Source organism: Periophthalmus magnuspinnatus, chromosome 6 (assembly GCF_009829125.3).
Source record: "Periophthalmus magnuspinnatus isolate fPerMag1 chromosome 6, fPerMag1.2.pri, whole genome shotgun sequence".
NCBI lineage: Eukaryota > Metazoa > Chordata > Actinopteri > Gobiiformes > Gobiidae > Periophthalmus > Periophthalmus magnuspinnatus.
In genome coordinates, this window is record NC_047131.1 from 24,622,577 (window position 1) to 24,642,796 (window position 20,220).

Sequence of the window (20,220 nt, forward strand, 5' to 3'; positions counted from 1 at the left end):
AATAGGTAAATTGGACAAAAAGTTGTAGTTGTAACAAAGACTTAATTTATAATGAACAAATTAAAGCTGCGAGTGGTGCTAATGGCCCTTGCCACCATGCGCACGTCCATTCCATGTGACCTCCACTCACTCGCGATCGTTTCTGACTTGCGACCGTCCCTGACTCACCGTCTCTGAAATGCGACTGGCTTTGAATCGCAACCTCCTCTTTGTGCGACTGCTCAGAATGCCATTCATTCTTCCTCACAGCCGCCCCGGCCACTACCTGCTCTTCTCCCAATTTCTATAGTGAAGTGTGCCAGTTGCCTTATACTGGTGTGGTCCAGGGCATTGAACCAGCAACCCCTTGCATAATACACAAGGTAAATAATGTCTGTACATTTTAAATTACTTTGCACTTTGCATCCTTGATTCATAGAAACATAATTACATTGATAACTCTTATTATTGGAGCAATATTGGAGCAATACTCATTGGAGTATTGCTCCGCTATGGTGTTTAGTTTTATTACTCTTTATAGTCCATTACATTCAAAAACAAATTAAGGTGTTTTTCGCAGGCATGCCATGGGGAATCCCAGAAAAATTGATAACTTTTGAAAATCTATGTCTCTAGATATGGCATACCAAATCTGAGTTAATTTAGACCAAAAAACAAGGACTAGATAGGTTTTATTTAGGGCTTAAATTGATCTATGTGTGCTGGAAGATTTTGGATGCATTTTATGAAATCAAAGCACCGATTTACCTTAGTTTTTTTGTCTTCTTGCTGCCATTAACCTTCAGACAAAGCTGAGATGTGGACGAGGATGCACCCCCCTCATCCATAGTAAGCAATAGGCTACTATATATATATATATATATATATATATATATATATATATATATATATATATATATATATATATATATATATATATATATATATATATATATATATATATATATATATATATATATACACACACACACACACACACACACACACACACACATACACCCTGGACGAGGTACCCCTGAGATGATAGCGCTCTGGTCAGGGCACTCCGCCAAGAGTTGGAGCGAACGAGGGCCGAGCTCACAAATCAGGTCCAAATGAGTCAATCACTGGACATCAGGCTCAAGACTCAGGAGACGATTGACCAAGAGAAAGACTTGGAAATCCAAAATCTCACTGATGCCCTCCAAAAGAAGGACGAAGAACTGCAACATGAGACTGAGGCCCATCGGCAGAGAAGAATCCTGCATCTCAAGTCATTGCAGGAGATGATGGGGCTGAAAAAGGACCTTCACAAGCTCAAAAAAGGTCACAGTCACTGCTTTGCTCTAAGAGAAAGAGAAGGAGATGGTTTCCCACATCAGTGTCCATAAACAGCTGAGAAACCTGTACATCTACGCAGGACAGGAGAACATGCAGCTTAAACAGGAGCAGGTTTGGACACCCCTGCCTTACATTGACATGTGACAGGCTAAGCCCTGTCATCAGATGGACAGAACTGTTTCAAACATATTCACTTAAATAAAATAACTAAAAAGAGCCGTAGAACAACCTGTAACATGAGCACTGAAAGCTCTAGGACAACACAATTGTTTGAGTTGATGTAAAATAGGTAAAGTTTCAATTTTGCAATCTCCAAATTTTGCATGCATTTTGGTTTTATAAAAGAAAATGGGACAAAAACTGTTTTGTGGTTATTATACACTGGTTTAAGCTATTTTAAAGCCTATAACAACCACTGCTTACTGGATTGTCAAAATTATAGTACTTTTGACAAGTGTGTAAAATTGCATTAATGTGGGACATTATTGGACACTTATCAGGTCAAAAATGGAATCCTGCTGTTTAAAAAGTAGGCAGGTTTGCATCACTTTTTTGTGTTCCTGTAACTGTTTTGGCCTGTTCACCTTGTCCACAAGTGTTCCTCTGAATATGAATTTACAAATTAAGCACTGGTTTCATACAAAGGCAGTAAATGACAGAACAGAATTTCAATCCAATATGGCCGAATTCCTGTTCATCCAACATTCATTCCAACTCAACTTTAGGCTTGGCTTATGGAGCTTTATCACTGTTTTCAGTTTCACGAGTCTACTCCAAAATTTGCCTGTTGTCACTGGAGTCCAAATTGTGGTTGCGGGGCTGAATTGGTACACGTCAGGCATTGTTATGAAAGCAATTTTATAACATTTTTTGCTGGGCCGGCTTATCCTATCCCCCTCACTTGAGACTTTTCATCAATGTTTGGGGGGTCAAAACTGTTATTATTTTTGGTGAAAAATAATAAATAAGGAGAAGAAGAAACTGATCAGAAACAATGCCCCTCATCAGTTACTTTGTTACTGGCACAGGCCAATTATGATGATTGAGGCTTAATAACTTTTTCATTAATACCCTAACTCCAAACACTAACCCCTTTATTAAGTTACTAAGCCCGAATCATTCTTAAAACTATTTGTTCATTCGGGATTAACTATTTGTTCATGCTTTATTAAGGTGTGGTTATTATAAAGTTGTACTGAAAAGGGTAATTTTGCTGTTGCGTTTTTGCACAGTGCAGTATATTATTTTGTTGGTTCAGGGAGCTCTTGTCTGGTGTAGTAGGTTTGAAAGGTAATGTAATATAAAACTATTCAAAGTAACTTGATTTCTTGCAACAGTTCTTCTGACTGTTGATATAAAGCAATGGTGGTTTGCTGTTGTAGACAATGTGAATCATGTTTTATACATTTACATCACCATTATCATTTATCTATATAAGCCTCTGTCCCTAAACCCTTAAGTAAATTGCACAATGACCCAAACTTGTAAATTCCTTTTTACTTTTATTGTGTTAAATTGAGTAAAGGGTAGATGTGCAACAACTTCATAATACAGTCTTTAGATTTATAGCCTATAGATTTTCTTGAAAAATGGGAGAATAAAAGTTTTAAAATCATGACTTAATGAAGTGCAAACTCGTACAGTGCAACTCTTGTAATGGTACATTGATAAAGCACTTTCTCCTGACCAGTCGATGAACCCAGCAGACACATTCGCTCCTTCCTCTGTCTCGTATCTGTTTCTCAGCTCTTAGTTTTCTTGCCAGAAGTTTTGTTTCCAGTGGGGTCATGCAACCCCCGGTTTAGCTTCTTTATAGTGCTGCTTGCCTGAGTGACTTGGCCTCATTATGGACAGGTGACAAGGATAGGATGAAGATGGAAGGCTTAGGTCAGTGGAGTTGTCGATGACTGCCCTACTCCTAACTGCCCATCGTCCAGTGTACAACGCTTTGGTAGGATTGTTCGGATCAGTCACCAACGGAGTGGTTTTATGGCCAGTCACAGCAAATTGCAATTGAATAAACTGATCAAGTTACCAAAGAATGGTTTTATGAAAGCTCACTGCGCATGAACCATAGAGTACATAAAGAAGCACAGCAGACCATGTAATCCTGCTGTAGCCTTGACTTTCTGGCTTTTCTTTTCACACTTTGTTGCCCGTTACTGTTGTTTTGACACTTTAATCTTTGGAATACTCTGATGCACTTGACAAATTGGCGTAGCTTTGTTCTGGGTGGATTACATTACTTTCTTTTTCATTGCTTTGAAGCATGTGCCTGTTAACAGAGGTCTGGTTTGTTTTCTCTTCCTATTTATACTCTTTGTTTTATCAGACGTCTGTCACTATCAGACAGCAGGAGCCAATTCTGTTTTGGGCTGTTTACATGAAGTCTGATTTTGTCTTTTTCCCCCCAGACTTTGCATGCATTAAGCAAACTATATTATTTTCAACATTGTGTTTTTCATATTAGGTCAAACTAGTTGATATTAGCAAGTGTTTGATTTGATAAAAATAAGTGATTTTTATTTTCATTTTTAGTGACGATCATTAAAGAGCCCAATAATATTTGTTTCCATTCGTTGAAAATATGATGAATTAGTGTAGACGCACCATGAACTATGATTTGTGACACTGTTGGGCTCACCTCTGGAAATACAGGCTACATAATAATGTGGACGTTCAGCTGTCTGCACACAGACACAGATAGTATCTCTAAAGTATTGCCTTCTCTGGCCAGAACATAACTTACTGAAAGTTATCTGCTAAAGCTGATATCAAGCCAACAGTGTGTGCCTGCGTGTTTGAAACTGCTCTAGACTCTGTCTTTCCTCTCACATCTGACAAAACAAAAATCCCAATTGTTTTTTTCTTCTTGTAAATTACGGTTTCCACAAGAGCACTAGCAATCCATTGATTTGTAATGTTTTTGAGAACTATATATATAAAACGTCCAAATAATTTAATTGCAACAGTCATTGTAGTGTGATTAGAGTGGGCAATGTGTTTTACCCAGGGTCAGAAAGAGGATACTTGCTGCTGTTCAATGAGTTTCAACAAGCTGCCAACAGAGGCTAAAAGATATTTAAAATACAACAATATAAATATAAAAACACATGAATCAAAATTAAAATCCATTCATCATTATTTATAGTCCTATGTATTTATTGTATTTTATCTTTGTCTGAATTCCATTGTTGTGATTGTAATAATTTATTCAAACAAATTTATTTCCATCTGGATGCAATCCCACGAGTCTTCACCATCAGAGAGATAAAGCCTTCAAATGTCCGGGTCGTTTTAGTTCAACACCTGTGTTTGCACTGAGCATCTCTCCACAGCTGTAAATTTAAGACCAAAGAAAACATTATACTGGGGTCAAAGGTCGTGACATTGACCACTTAGTTCACCTCTTGATTGTTGTCTGGGTGTGGAAGACAAATCTTAATGTCTTGTAGAAATACTAGAGAAGTTATACATTCCGGTACCATTGCACTTACATCATATCAAATGTAGGTCCAAACTGATACTAAAACCAAAGCCGAACTTGACCATAACAGTACCATGCCAAGTCTGCCATCAGGACTAAACTGGACTTAAACCAGAACCAAACTACCCTAAAGAGCACTAAACCGATTAAAATAGTTTGTTATATATTTGTATGAAAAAGTATTAGACAGGATTTGGATTGGAAATGATCATTTTCCGATTGGGCTACATCCTCTTGTTCCTTTTCCTTATCGGTGCTGTCATACTAAAGGACTTAGCAAACACACTCTGAGCCAGATCTAATACAATACTCACCAATCAGGTCTTGAAAGACGTCAATTTTGTTTAAGTAATTCAAGGAGTTCTTTCTTCTTCATACTCCCAATTGGCTACTCTTTTGGACAATGCAACACCACTTCTATATATATTTTGTACTGTTTTGTACATTATTTACTTCTGCCAATGAGGTTAGGGCTAGCTGAGTGATTTGTTTGTTGTTGCTGTTGTTTCGTGCTTCGCTGTATCCTTAGCATTGCAATTGACTTAAGATATAATTTTTGTTATTTATTACACTTTTATAAACTTCATATTTTCACTGTTTTCCTGTTGACTCTAAATTATCAATATAAATCAAGCTGTGCATAATTGTGTTGAGTTCAAAAAGTGCATGAGTTTTATAAACTGGTGCAGCCCTAAATTTAAATAAGCTCTCTTTAACCTCAGTCAGCCATGAATGGAAAAACAAAATATTTCCCAGATCATTGAAATCATTGTGTGTCCAGGGTGAGCACTGGGGGTAAGGTAGTGGAGTTTTCATTTGAAGATAATTTGTTGTTGGTGCAGCAGGAATGTGTTCCATTGGCCATGGGGCCCATCCATCTTCGGAGCAGATTGGGCGACTGGTTAGAAGTTTGAGTGCTCCCCAGGGGGGCTACCGGGTATGTTACCGTGCAGAGCAATGACATGCAAGATTTTTGTACCAACACAAAAATTTGATCTAAAAATGAAAAATCTGTTGTGTTAATGATGTGACATTTTTTCACCTGACCTGTGTTCTTGAATCTATCACAACACACCAGCCTTATCATGATGGATCAGAGGTGGTGATCAGAGTGCATTTATCAAAACACAACAACAAACGTTCTTTAGAGTGGCTTTGATTGACTTTTACTAAATTGCATTATTAAATTGATGCAACTGAAATACGTTGGATAATTGACTGTGGGCTTTAACACCAACTATTGAACACTGAGGGAAATACAGCATATAGTGCTTGAATTATAACTATGTTAGAGTATATATAAGTAATTTAATAATAACTGGCACCACAGGAAAAAACACCCTCTATAGTTCATCACTACATGTGTACTTCTGTGTCACTTACTTCTGTGTTCTTAGTTGTGTGTTCATTTGTATTTGTGGTTAGTTGTTGCAGGCTGACCTGGGCTGTGCTCATGATAGACTCTTTACCATTGCTTCTCTCCCCCTCCTCCTCCACCCTCTCCTCCGTACCTCGTCTCTCAGTGCTCCTCGTCGAGTTGAAAAGTTGAATCATGGGTCAGCAGTTCTTTGCACTGGGAGAGCCAGACTAGATTTCCAGATGGTGAAGTCACCATCTATCTCTGCTCATCAGTTCAGCACACCCAGCACTAGCATGGTACTTTCCAGTATCATTAGTTAATTTAATTTCATTACTGTATCTACATTTATTTAACATTTGAATTATTTTATTGTGGTACACAGATTTTAAAAATGACTATAGAGTCAACAAATACAGATCTATGTATTAATTAATAATATAAAATAATTCTTACACATTTGTTCAATAATTTGCTAAGTGCACAGACAATAGTAGTCTGCTTGTTCTGGTCTAAAGCACTGACATGATACAAAAAGAAAGGGAAAATCCACTTCATCCTCTGTGTGGTGTGCTGTTGTAACAGGACACAGTGCTTTTGCCGCTATGTTTAAAAGTTAAATACAGCTCTATGGCGTTAGCAAAGGGTTGAGTTTTCAAATCTTTTTGTCTCAGAGAAAAATCTGTCCCAGTGGCTTTGTACAGGCTGTTTCAGTTTCGCCTCATTTCCTTTGTGTTGACTTACTTGTGTTTGTCTTTTTTGACATTATGGTTTTCTACAAATTGACCATGTTTTTTAAAATAAATTCTTTATTAAAATAAAACCAAATGAACAAAAATAGATACAGTTTAATAAATCAGAATATGGTTTGACATGAGTGACAGATAGGACTTGCTTCCATAGACACACTGCAGCTGGTAAGTGGCAGCTGAAGAGAGAGATAACCTTTAGAGACAGAGCTCAAGGACAGGACACTCATTGGCTGCCTCTGTACACATGTGCCTAGGTGTCAAAAATGTTAAATAAAACCACCTTAATAAATAAACTATACCAAGGCTTTCATCGCAGTGAACACAATATGACAGGATGGTGTCTGAAAAATTATGTTATTATGTCATATTCTCAGCATATTTAATATAATAATACACTTTTATTTGTAATGATTAGACCTGGCTGAATTATTATTTTTAGCATCATATTATAATATTATCTCATATATATAAATTTCATCCTCACCTTCCGTTTCTGGTCTCATCCTTTTTTCCACGCTCGAAAAATCTCACGTAAGTTTTATTTTGTGGAGCCTCTGCGTGGCACGGAGACAAGGAGGCGCAGGAAACTGTCGGATGGATACACTCACTTGTGATTAAAACTGATAATATCGAAACAATAGCTTATACAGTCGTCCCTTTTAATGCTGCTTTGTGGTAGGTTAACAGGACAGATAACCTACAATAATAGATCCATGCAACAACGCACCCATCTCTCTGTGCGCTTTGTAATCACTCCCTGCCCAGGCATATTCCTCATTTTTCTGCACAATTTATTTTAATATAATTGTATCGTCTACGTTTGGGATTTTTTGATCTATGCACAGTTAAACTGCATCGGTGTTGCAGCCTCACGTGGCCTGCGCGCGGAGGACGAGGGGCCTCTTTCACGCGCTGGGAACCTTTTTACGCACATCCTTGGACAGCTAAGTGCACTCTTTCCTTTACCAATTGTCTGAGTTCGCAGTATTAATATAGCTTATGTCCTAAAGCTTTTGACAATGTGGAGTCTTTAACCACGCCAGGAAGAAGGCAAAACCAGGCTGCACGAGACAGGCCGAGTAATGCACTGCGACCAGGCCAAGGCCACGTTTCTTTTCTATTCACAATTGGGTTGACAAACTGACGAGCTGTGACCTGAATTGACATTTGCTACTAAGCTTAAAAAAATATAGCCCAATAAAATAATTCTGTGCAGGCTATATTTTCGGTTTGTGACAAAAAAGGCCTAAATACAAAATAAAAGAAAGAAAGAAAACAGATAAGCCTAATGGAAAGATCAGGCCTTAATCGATTGTCGTGTGTCTTCAGATTCAGTGTCTTCAGATTCACGCTGCAGGACTCTGTTAAAACTGATAAACCAAGAATTTCAGATTTTCTTTTTCAAAGCAAAAATAATGTGAAATATAGTGAGAAGGAGAAAGCAAAATGAAAAAAATAACACTGTTTTTATTGTGAATGTTTGGTTTAATATCTTGAATGATTATGTGCACCACTTAGCATTTGGTTTTATTATTTAAAATATTCTTAAACCTGCTTCTAACCTATTTGATTGTGTTGTGCTGATTGTTCTGAAAGAGTGACAATATTAATTTGTTATTTTTTTATATTGTTTATATTATTCGCTACAGTGTTTCTGTTCAGTGTACAGTACTTGAATGAAGGGTCCTGTCCTTCATCACCACTGACTCCACCCCTGAGCCTCATCCCGGCACATACGCACCCTCACATGTGGGGTGGGGGTGTGTAGGGAGCAGTGGGCTACTCCCCCTCACTCTTTCACTGCTCCGTGTCCATTCACAGACAGCGCTCTGAGCAGGACCCCCTCTCCTCCTACAATGGACCTCATCTCTTGACCAGGACTGAGGCAGAAAACTGGTTAGAAAATCCTTTTGCTTCTCAATTTTCTGTTGGAACATAAGTTGGACTAAAGAGATCGCACAAGGTTTGATAAATCACTGCTTCTTCCAAATGTGAAGACAAAACTGGATAGAGACCCATAAGCGCTGCATTTGGAGATTCCACACTACGGCAGTTTGGACCACGTTAGTTTCCTGGACACTATGACTTCAGATGTACGTGATCTGAACTCGTTGCTGACCCCTCTCCCGGCGGGCCCGAGCCCTGGCTGCCCCCCTCTGCCCGTCAGCACAGCACCGCAGTGGGCCCCAGTGTTGGACTTTCACACGGCAGCCTCACCCTACCCCTCACTGGGTGCTCCTCACAGCTCCTTGGGACCACACTCCTTCATCAAACAAGAACCCACATGGGGCACCACCACTGACCCCCACCACCACGACACAGACCCTCACTGTGGCCTGAGCGCCTTCACCGTGCACTTCTCGGGACAGTTCACAGGGACAGGGGCATGCAGGTACGGGGCAGCATTCGGAGGACCCCCTGCGCCCAGTCAAGCCCCCTCGGTGACAGCTCCTCACCACCACCAGGCCCCCAGCCGCATGTTCAGCAGCACGCCTTACCTGACCAACTGCATGGACACACAGGCCACACAGCGCAACCAGACAGGTGGGACAGCACACTCCATTACTGTGCATCAGAACAATGATTTTATATTTTATAAGCAGGTTATTTACTTATAAATACATAGCAGTGGATATTTTAGAAGCATAAATTACGAAATTTGAAGAAATGAAAATCTTTTATAATGGATAATTATAACAGATGTACAGATGGATAGAATTAGAATAATTTGTTAAGACCGAAAATAAATATTAATATTAATATAATAAATAAAAAAGTTTAAAAACACAAAAGAAAAAAAAAATCGTTCATCTATAGAATGTTTTATACATGTACATAATGCATACATGTAGATTTGCCAGCTTTTTCGTCTTATAAAAAATGTCATGTGAGCAACTGTACAAGGACAGTGACAGTAATATAATATAGTAAAGTACAAATTAATAATTACATGATACATGATACTTACATGATAACATAGTTTAAGTAAAATAAAGATTGTCTTGGTTACTGCAAGTATAACATTTTGAACAAAGCTGAAAATCTATGTGCTACAGTAGCCATATATTCTGTAAGTAAAAAGAAAACAAAAACCAAAACACCACATAAAACATACAGACAACTTTGTTTTTATAATTTATTTCACAACTTTGAAAGGCCAATAGATTAATACTGGTGTGGCCCACTGTATTTGCATAAAGCATAATAGGAAATGTTAAGTGTAAGTAATTAGCGCAAGTGTTAAATATTTCACTCCACCTGAGATCCTTTTACTCTGTTTTAGTGACCTGCAAATCTCAACAATTTTTTTGTTGTGTGGTTAATTCAAGAGTAACACATTGTTGCAAAAAGTGATTTTAGCGTTCTATTCTACAGCAAATGTCTTCTTTCTCACCTTTTCATGAGTTTCAGCTTCTTGTTCTAGGTAACATTTTGAATATTTGCACCATTCAAAAGATATATTTTGTTTTAAATTGTTAACTATTATGACAGCTGTCCTAATTTTTCATAATTCTGAAACCCATGGCTGATCACAAATGGGCTTGGTCAGCAGTGCAATCAGCACTAACATGCTTATCAACTGTATAATGTAGAAACAACAGCACAGTCAAAGCACTGGCCCGACCTCTAACCTGTTTTATCTGGTCTCTGCCGAGGCTGGGCGAGCACACACACAGGACACACAGTTGACTGATAGGGTAGCAACAGAGTCACTTGGGATGGGCAAATCCAGGACCACATAACTCTCCTATGAGTGTATCATAACTTAATAGCTTGATTTTAGTCTTAAAGTTATCACCTCTGGCTTTGTTTCTAATTTATTATTATTTAAATTATTAGTTTTATCAAATAAGTAAGTGTGTGAAGTGCAAAAATATGGTATATATATATATATTTGTTTAAAAAAAATTATTTAAATAGCTGGCAAATATTGAATTGATAAAATTATAATAAATTATATCATTGCCTGAATTTATACCATACAGGTTTTCTCTGAAACATAACTACGGGCATTAAAAAAAAAAGTGTGTGTGTTTAAATACTGTAATATTAGTCTTCAATATCTCTGGTGGTCATCTAACTAAGTTTTGTTTTCTTTTACAAATTACTATGTACTTGTCACATGTGCAACAAAAGCTATCGTCTTCAAAGCCGTGGTGAGTGAGATAGATGTGTGTTTTAATGAGATTTCTCCTCCCTTCAGCTCCACTTTGCAGTGACTTCAGTGAAAGTGTTTTTTAATGAATGTGATCTGTTTGTGAAGCTGTGATTTATGAGGCTGCTCTCATGGCCCAGGTCACTCCAAGTCAGGTCTATGTCAAACTCTGCGGCCACAAAGAGAACCCAGTCTACTGCCATTCACACTGGAAAAATACACCACTAAAATTTGCTGTTAACAATAACAATTACAATACTCTCTGCGGCCAAAATTTGTACTTAATTATTATATGTCCATGATTTCATGATCATATCAGCATAAAGAAAAAATTAAGGGTGCACACACTGTGGTTAAGACTTTGTCCTCACAGCAGGAAGGTCCTTGGCTGGATTCCCGGAGCAGCACCTTACTGCGTGTAATCTGCATGTGCTCCCTGTGTCTGCATAGATTCTGTCAAATCTCCTCCTTTCTAATACCTCCAAAAAAGTTATAGTGATAATGGCCGCGCTTATTTGCTGCGGCTCAGGCTAACCTTACTGATCTGTGTAGTTTTGCTGTATAACTTGACAATAATGCACTTTACTTTTTTTAAACACAGACGTATAAATGTGCTGTACACAATGTTGTAACTGCTTTATGAAGAAGACTGATGATTTCCCACCCCAAAATGACTCTTAATTTTGACCTTTGATGCGTAATGCAATCTGTCTTTTGTTTCTATGTTGCAGGTTACAGCACAGTTGCCTTCGATGGAGCCAGTAATTACAGTCACACTCCTACACACCACAGCTCACAATTCTCCAACCACTCCTTTAAACACGAAGACACTCTAACCCAACAAAACACCATGGGTAAGAAACACTAAGCTCAGTGAACAATGTAATCATATTTTGAAAATTTTACACAAAAGCAACATGATTTACAAAATACAATCAACGTCTAAAAACAAATAGTATTATTATGGGGTTCTACTGCACCACACAATCAAACGTATTAAAAGTATGACTATTTTCCAAAGCCACTTCTCATCTTACATATTTTTGATTTATGATTTTGATGATAAATCATTGTAGATTTTGACATATGGGAAATCTTGTTTCAAATCTACGTTTAGATTTGAAACAATGCAGTTGGGTTCAGTTTGTGAATCAAATCCAGTATTTTGTGATCAAGGAAAGCAGTAAGCATAAATCTATAATGGTATTTTAAAAACAAAAGAATGAGATGAGAGCTTGTAAATGCAGATGTTGAGGTGTATTTAAAGTTAGACACACAGCTGTGTGTAAGGCGGCTCCTTGACCCTCGCCCAGGGAGTGCCGTGTCCCCTGCTCCACAGCCTCCAGTCCGCACAGACTTGGCCCGCTGGTTGCATAAATCAGCCACATCCTGACTCTGGTACTCCCTGGCCTCCTCTTTGGTCCCTCTCACATCCTCCCCTCACCGCCGCTCGGCCTGTTGGTAAATATCTCAGTGCGCCGAGCTGGGTCAAGTTCGGAAGCTGCTGATGTAAATTTAGTTGAGTCCATAGTAACCTACAACAGGTCATGACCGGAGCAGAGTGAGCAGAGACACAAGTCCAAGGCCCCAGGCACAGAGGTGCAAAAGAAAGAGGGGCAGGAGGAGTATGATTCACACACAGAGATATAGGGCCTATTCAGCCTGTTACATTCAAGACAGCTTCACTACCATACTTTATTATTGGTGATTGAATTTATTCAAAACATACATAAATTATATAACTTTATATCTTTCTACAGTTACAGATCTGCTTAGATATTTATTAGTTTATGTAAATGCTGGCCACATGCGTACAAACGTGAATGAAATAGTTATGGTTTAAATGGATAAGTTTAAAAAGATTCTTAGTGAAAAGTCTCATCCTGTGGCTATTCATAATAAGTTTACCTTGTAAAGTATGTATGTAAAAAAAAAAAAAAAAGTATGTATGTATGTATGTAAAATAAATTACGTATTACATTTCAAGTATTTCATAAAAAATATTTGGTTGGCATTTACATTTAATTGTTACTCAAACTAGTTTGGATGTATTGTCTGGTGCTTGTCCAATGTTAGAACAAACCTAGTGTGTGTGTCCTCTGCAGGTGAGCAGCAGTACCCTGTCCCTCCTCCGGTCTACGGATGCCACACACCTTCAGACAGCTGCACAGGCAGCCAGGCTCTGCTGTTGAGGAACCCCTATAACAGGTAACACGTTTCACCATAACCTATTTGTATTTGTCATCTACAATTAGACCTGGCTTCATGTCAGAGACTATTGTCGATTGTTTCATGTCAGACTTCAGTGAAAGGTACAAGGAAGTTTTCTCTAAACAGGACATCCACCTTCAGGACAGGTTTGTCTGCCACCACAGCTTCCTCTGCGTTTGTTTCCTTTTTTGTGGAATTTACCAATTGCAATGGTAAATCAGTTGGCTCTCAAATTCTTCCTCATGTCATGCTGACACTAACTAGGGAACAGCTGCTGTAATCCTGCACATAAAAAGTAAAAAAGACAACTTAAAAAATTAAGTTATTCATGTTTTTAAAAGACATTTTCAAATATAGCTGAACTGTACAAGTTTTTTCATTAAAAAGGATGCTCTCACTGTAAAGCAAACATTCCTGGCATGCCACAGACATAAAGAGCTGTGGAATTCACAGCTTCAGGATCTCTGCAGGATATAAAAACATAAGCTAACCTAAATCTGAAGTTATTCTTTGTCATAAACATAACTGCTGCCTCTCCATCTCTATCACATGAGTTAAAGCGTTCTGGAACATGGTGCGAACAGGACGGCATTTGCCCTACACTTTGTCTTCTTGGCCTGAAATAAAGAAATGTAAATTGTTATATTTATATAGTACATTCACTGTTCATTCTCAAGTTATTTGGATTAGGTTTAGGTTTAAAAACATTTCAATAAAAAGGAAACCATACACCTCTGCCCCCTGTTCTCCGATAATACTCTTTGGTGAACTGCCCTGTACCAGACACTGAATGGACAGTGTTTTTAATGGTTTTGACTAATTCAGGAATGGCTTACATCGCTTTGCAACCAAGATGAAATACAGACAGTTATTTATTTTAAAATGTCATGAATTGATACTTTAGTTTTTCTGTTTAGCCTCTTTCCCAATCGCCCAATGTTTTTTGCTTCAAAATACCATTTGTGCTGTGCTGGCATTGTGCCCTGGCCGTACAGTAAAATAATAGCTGTGTAATGAGCGGGGTACCAGGCACCGCTGATTCCCTGGAGCAGACTGCAGTGCGGTGCAGGTGGGGCGGCTGTGAGAGGCATAAATCCTCTATGTGTGTCTCATATTCACTTCATTGTGCATATTGTGTAGTGTTTAATCATGTGGCAGCACTGACAAATGGTGCCTGTGTCTGTGGTTAATCAAAGCAAAGTCATCAAAACACATAAAGGTACTATAGCTACAAAGAGTCACTGCTAAACCTTGAAAAATCATGTAAAACTATTTTGGGAATAACTTATTAGTTTCTGTAGAGTTTATGAATCTTTCGAGATTTTTAACACAAAATGTTTTTCTCTTGTCTCACATAACAGTTTTTTGGTATTTTAAGGTATTAAAATAAGTTAATTTTACACTATTTCAATATGTTAAGTTTCAGATTTAGCTGTAAGAGAAAATAGAGCCAGTGCTTGACACTCTCTGAGGCTGAGTCACATTAAAGAGAACTCTAGAAAATGGTAATATATCAGTGCCGTGTGTGCTTGCTTTTATGTCTAGAATGAGGTCATATTTAGAATGACTTTGGTAAAAAATAAAAAAAAAAAAGCATTAAAACTTGACTCAGATCCAATCGCATCTTTCTTGAAATAAAAGTTATTATTTTTTTATGTTCTGTTCACAGTGGAGAAAATTTATATCAAATGACCTCTCAGTTGGAGTGTGTGGCGTGGAACCCTGTCAATACACTGGCGTCGACCATAAAGAGGTAGGCACTGTTTAGCAGTGCAGCAGTTTACTCCCACCGAGGTAACAGAATGAGTTCATCCATTTTGGCCGAGCTCCTCTTTACTGAAGTGATGTGGAGTGTATTGTACTATATGTCAGAGCGACCTGCGCGCTGTTCACTGTCAGCGTCTGTGTCCACTCACAAATACCTCTGCTCTGAGCCAACAGTCATTCATCATCGTTCATTTGGGCTGCAGACTGGATATCGCACACACGCTCATGCACTGGTACCAGTAGCAGCGATGTACTGTGGGCAGAATTATTAAAAAATAAATAAATAACTGAATTTTACTCTACTATTTAATACCACACCCTCACTTTTCAAAAATATAATATATAATATAATATATATAATAAAAGTCATAAAACCATAATTTATCATCATGCAAAGTGTTGAAAGATGAACAGGAAAGAAGTCTGTGATGTGAGTCTGAAAGGGAACATTTCAGACATCATAATAAATATCGTTCACAATCGTTTCGCCATTCAGGGCAAATCTGTTGTATCCTATGTTATTGTATTGTATAAAATTTAAAGCGTACAGTCTTTGTGCATAATGACAGGAACATATTTGTATGAACATCTGTGAATGCATATATAATATACTGCTGCATTGTTTCAGTGTCCTTGGGAAAATACAAACTAGAGGCACCTTGTAACGGCTGGATTGTGTAGCCTATACCATCCCCAAAGTCACAGCAGTCCAGGATACAACCTCCCATCCTCCGATTAGACAAACTGAAATATTGCACATTTCATAGACAAGAGCTGACTGTGTCTCTGTGTTATCATGTGGAGATATGAGAGGAAACACTGAGAAACACAGAGCACCTTTGTCTGGCCCCAAAAAACATGAACCAAAAAACTAAACAAAATGATTTATCTTTTTTACTTTCCACTTCTTTAATCCAACAGTGTTACCTAGAGTTGTTGTTCAAATGCTTCTGTGAACTGTTTTTTTTTTTAATCATGAAATTGCAATGGTTGGTCTTATTACTCATTTGTTTGTTTTTGCAGTTTCATTAGAAGCATTATGATGTGATGTAGATAAATGTTTTGTAATTCACAACTTTTCTCCATAGATAACCAAATGATGGGTTTTAATTTTTGATTTAACAGTGAATTATTCTTTCCTCTGTGCTTTTAGCCATCCCGCTAGCTACGACAGTGATCCCAGCGCTCCTATGGTGTACAGTTGTAGCACGCAGTACCGTATCCACACACACGGGGTCTTCAGAGGTATACAGGTACAAGAACACATATACTGTTACTAGCAGCTATATAATATTATTTACTAGCCTTATATGTTCATTATGAATATGATAATATAGTGTTTGCAAAGTGATGAAAGCACCCACAAAGCTTGTTCCAACATGGTAAATGAATACTATCCTGACCTTTTCTCAAATCAGAGAGGAAGTCTTCATTGTAAATTTCTTTACTTAAAATGTGTTCACTTAATACCCAAAAATTCTTAAATGCATATGTAGGAATTGATTGTAATTGGCTCCAATAAATAGCTAGATAGTATAATTATGACTCTTTTAATTATAATTACACTTTCCTTGAGATAAAATAGACTTTGCCTAAATACAGTGTAAAGACAAAATAATTGTCTCTGAAGTGAAAACTGTAGCGTCATCTTGATTCAGTGAAACGTGACATGCAGCAGCACAGATTTCTGAAAGAGCAGCTAAAAGGCCAAGAGCAGAGTTTTTCCACTGAACCATTAAAGAGAAACGCACAAACACACAAACACACACACACACATGGAGCTAGGCTGTGTACAGACACAGTTTCCATACGAGCATCAGCATGTTAATAAATCATTACATTTTAATTATTGTCTGTCAGCGCTTCTAAAGGACACGGAGCAGAGATTCTCCAGACCTGCGCTAAGTCCTCGGCACTACTTAAAAACATTTGTCTTTCTTTGTTTTCTGGAACGTGTACTCATTTTTACTTTTTTACCATTGATGCAGAAATGTATGGTAAAATGCATTAGCGGTAAGGGTCAGTGCGAAGGAATAAATACAGGCCGTATTCATGGTCCTCTCTATTAAAGACATTACACAACATTTTACATGCTGCCAAATTACACACATGGCTCCTAATGTCATCTGTCATAATTGTTAGTTTAATTTAGCTCAACATAATTTACTGGCATTGAAATACAATACATAATACTCAACATATGGAGAATTTAGAGGCTTTTTTTATTTGTAATTAGCTCGAAATTTGACTTCCAACGAGGCAAAGTAGCACAGGGTCAAGGTTAACCACTGCATCTAAGTCAGTGGCTGCATACAAAGGATGGCTGAATAAATGAAACAACGGAACAATCTATCAACTCAATCCAAGTCCCTCTAACATATATTTTAGAAAATGCATTGTTCTTTCATGTACTTTCTGATACGTAGATGAAACCAAGGTTTAAAAGTATATTTTCAGGCATTAAATCATCCATTGTTAGAAATCATCGTTATGAAAAACATTTTAATTGAGTAAGCTTGATCTACTGAACCACTTAAAACTTATCATTATTTTTTCTATTTTTAATAAGATCTTGACTTTGTTATCCTCAGTTCCTGTTGTTATTATCCTCAGTTTATTCATAGTAGTGGGAGGGGTGTGTGAGAGGCGTGACTAACAGCTCCCCTCGGACCACAGTCTGTCTGGGCTAATTTTACTGCTAATTCACAGCTAATGAATATATGAGCCGTTTATTGGGCTGACCCCCAGAGCGGGCTGGGTCACGCTCAAGTGCCTGTTATCTTAATTACATTGTACAGCGCGAGTCAGTGGTGCAGGGTGGGCTCCTGTCCCCTTGTTTATGTTGTGTTGTGTGGCAGGACGTGAGGCGGGTGCCCGGGATCACTCCCACCATAGTGCGCTCTGAGACCAGCGAGAAGCGCCCCTTCATGTGCGCCTACCCGGGATGTAACAAACGCTACTTCAAGCTGTCTCATCTGCAGATGCATGGTCGCAAACACACAGGTACATCTACACTGTACTGTTTATACTGTATGTAATGTACTTTATCTTTCAGGTCAGCATACAAGAAACTAATTAAGAAACTACTGTATTATAATAACAAATAATATTATAATGCAGTATAATATTACAAAATTAGAACATCTAATATTCTGCAGTACTTAGTAACCATTAATGTTGTAATGATGTGATATTTTGTGTTTAGTTCAGGGTTCAACTTTATGTTATGGTTCGAGTAGTCAGTTCCTGGTCAGTTGGGAGACTGGCTCTGCTGAATTGGGACTGCTGTTGTTTTGTTCTTTCAGCTGCCCTTGTGTTCCTCAAATAAACAACTAGAAGTATATCAGCGTGTTTCCTTACACCGGAAAACTAGTACCATAATATTTCAGCTGTGTACAATATTTAATCCTTTTTGTAATCAATCATGCGGAATACGTGAGAACACATAAACACAAAAATAAACATTAAATAAACTGTGCAGTAGCTTTAAAGATATATGTACCAAAACACAACAGAATATAACCCCAGTAAAACCCCAGACGCAGAGCCCTATAGACTTGACCCCTCATAATGTGTTTGTGTCCAGGGGAGAAGCCGTACCAGTGCGAGTACACAGACTGTGGCCGGAGGTTTTCTCGCTCAGACCAGCTCAAGCGACACCAGAGGAGGCACACAGGTTCAATACTTTCTCTTCTCCACTTTGTCAAGCCTTTGGCCATTTCTGTCCATCTCCCTCTAATTTGCATGAAAGCTAAATAGAAGATAAAACATAAATTATTAAGAGCACTGTTCTTAAAATGAATTACTTCAGGCTGGCCAGACATTGGCATGGCTTCAGGCCTCTGTTCTACTATATTTTTCTTTCTCCCCGGGTGTTTGTTGGTTTGTTTTTGTGTGTGTGAACTTATTTGTGTACCCTGTTGTGCGAATGTGTGTGCGTGTACGTGTGCATGCCAACTGTACATGTGTTTAGGAGTAAAACCCTTCGAATGCCAGACGTGTCAGAGAAAGTTCTCTCGGTCTGACCACCTTAAGACACACACCCGGACTCATACAGGTAAAACAAGTGCGTAAACTTTTATTTTTATATTTCTTATTTAAAAATCATTCACTTTGATTTCATGTTTACTGAACATTTGCAGCTATTTAAAATGACCAATATCTTTCTCTCTTTCTGTTAACTTTCTGCTGGCAATGCACAATCAGGCGAGAAGCCGTTTAACTGCCGTTGGCCGAACTGTCAGAAGAAGTTTGCCCGGAGCGATGAGTTGGTGCGGCACCACAACATGCACCAGAGGAACCTCACCAAACTGCAGCTCTCAATATGACTTAGTCCACAATAACTCTTTATGTGTGTTTATGTCTTGAAGTGGTTAGAAGCCACAATCTGCCTCTGTTCTGCAGTAGTCATGGATTACGTAACCCTAACCGCTTAAAAGCAAAATCTGTCAGAATGGAAAAGCCAGAAGTCAGTGCCCAAGTCAGCAGTTAAAAATGACATTGCATTTTTTGTACACTAACACTAGTACAGTTTCTAATAAACACGCCCAGCTTGTGTAGCATATCTGTTCTTTGGAAAGAAAGGAATATATCAAACAAAGTTAAGTTAATCTCTCCATATCACCTATTTGTTACTTTTACCCATTTCTGTTTTGTAGAAATCCATATGAACATTTAAGGTTAGCACAATTTGCCTACTCATGAGAAATCACACAGACAGATAACCAATCATTTCTTTCTTGGCTCCTTAGAAATATTTCCAGTGAAGCTGCCCATTACAGACTGGTTAATTTTTTGTTGTCATGGCAATTTGTTATTTGAACTCACATAACATCTGCAGACACAGGCCATCAAAGTGAATGAAGCCATGCACGCTCTAAACTGAAAATAGACTATATGTTATAACTTGTCTATTGTTGTCTGTTATTTTAAACTTTTGTATAAAATCTGCATGTGGAAGATGCTCTGGAAATTTAATTTGAAAAAATATACACTGGGAAACACTGTAGGTCAACTGTAAGGATCTACACTAATTTTGTTGTAAATATTACTAGTATTATCAGACTTATTTATTATGTCTGTATAGATCGAAGATTTCACTGGAATCGTTTGAGACTTGCAGTTTGTCACATAATTGCCAGCAGCCTTGTAATGAATGTCTTGTTCTATC

At 38.0% G+C, this 20,220-nt stretch overlaps 1 protein-coding gene across 2 annotated transcripts; it reads left to right on the plus strand.

Annotated features, from left to right (window-relative positions):
• The first annotated feature begins 8,741 nt into the window (after positions 1-8,741).
• LOC117372306 (Wilms tumor protein homolog) lies at positions 8,742-19,709 on the plus strand. Of its 2 annotated transcripts, none has more exons than XM_055222416.1 (8): positions 8,742-9,460; positions 11,804-11,926; positions 13,178-13,280; positions 16,204-16,303; positions 17,909-18,053; positions 18,637-18,726; positions 19,024-19,116; positions 19,257-19,709. In XM_055222416.1, exons 1-8 carry the CDS (start codon positions 8,998-9,000, stop codon positions 19,376-19,378), a joined length of 1,239 nt encoding a protein of 412 aa, XP_055078391.1. In that variant the 5' UTR covers positions 8,742-8,997; the 3' UTR covers positions 19,379-19,709. The 2 variants fall into 2 exon arrangements, with proteins under 2 accessions (XP_055078391.1, XP_055078392.1); XM_055222417.1 differs by having other exon boundaries at positions 19,024-19,107.
• Positions 19,710-20,220: the final 511 nt, after the last annotated feature.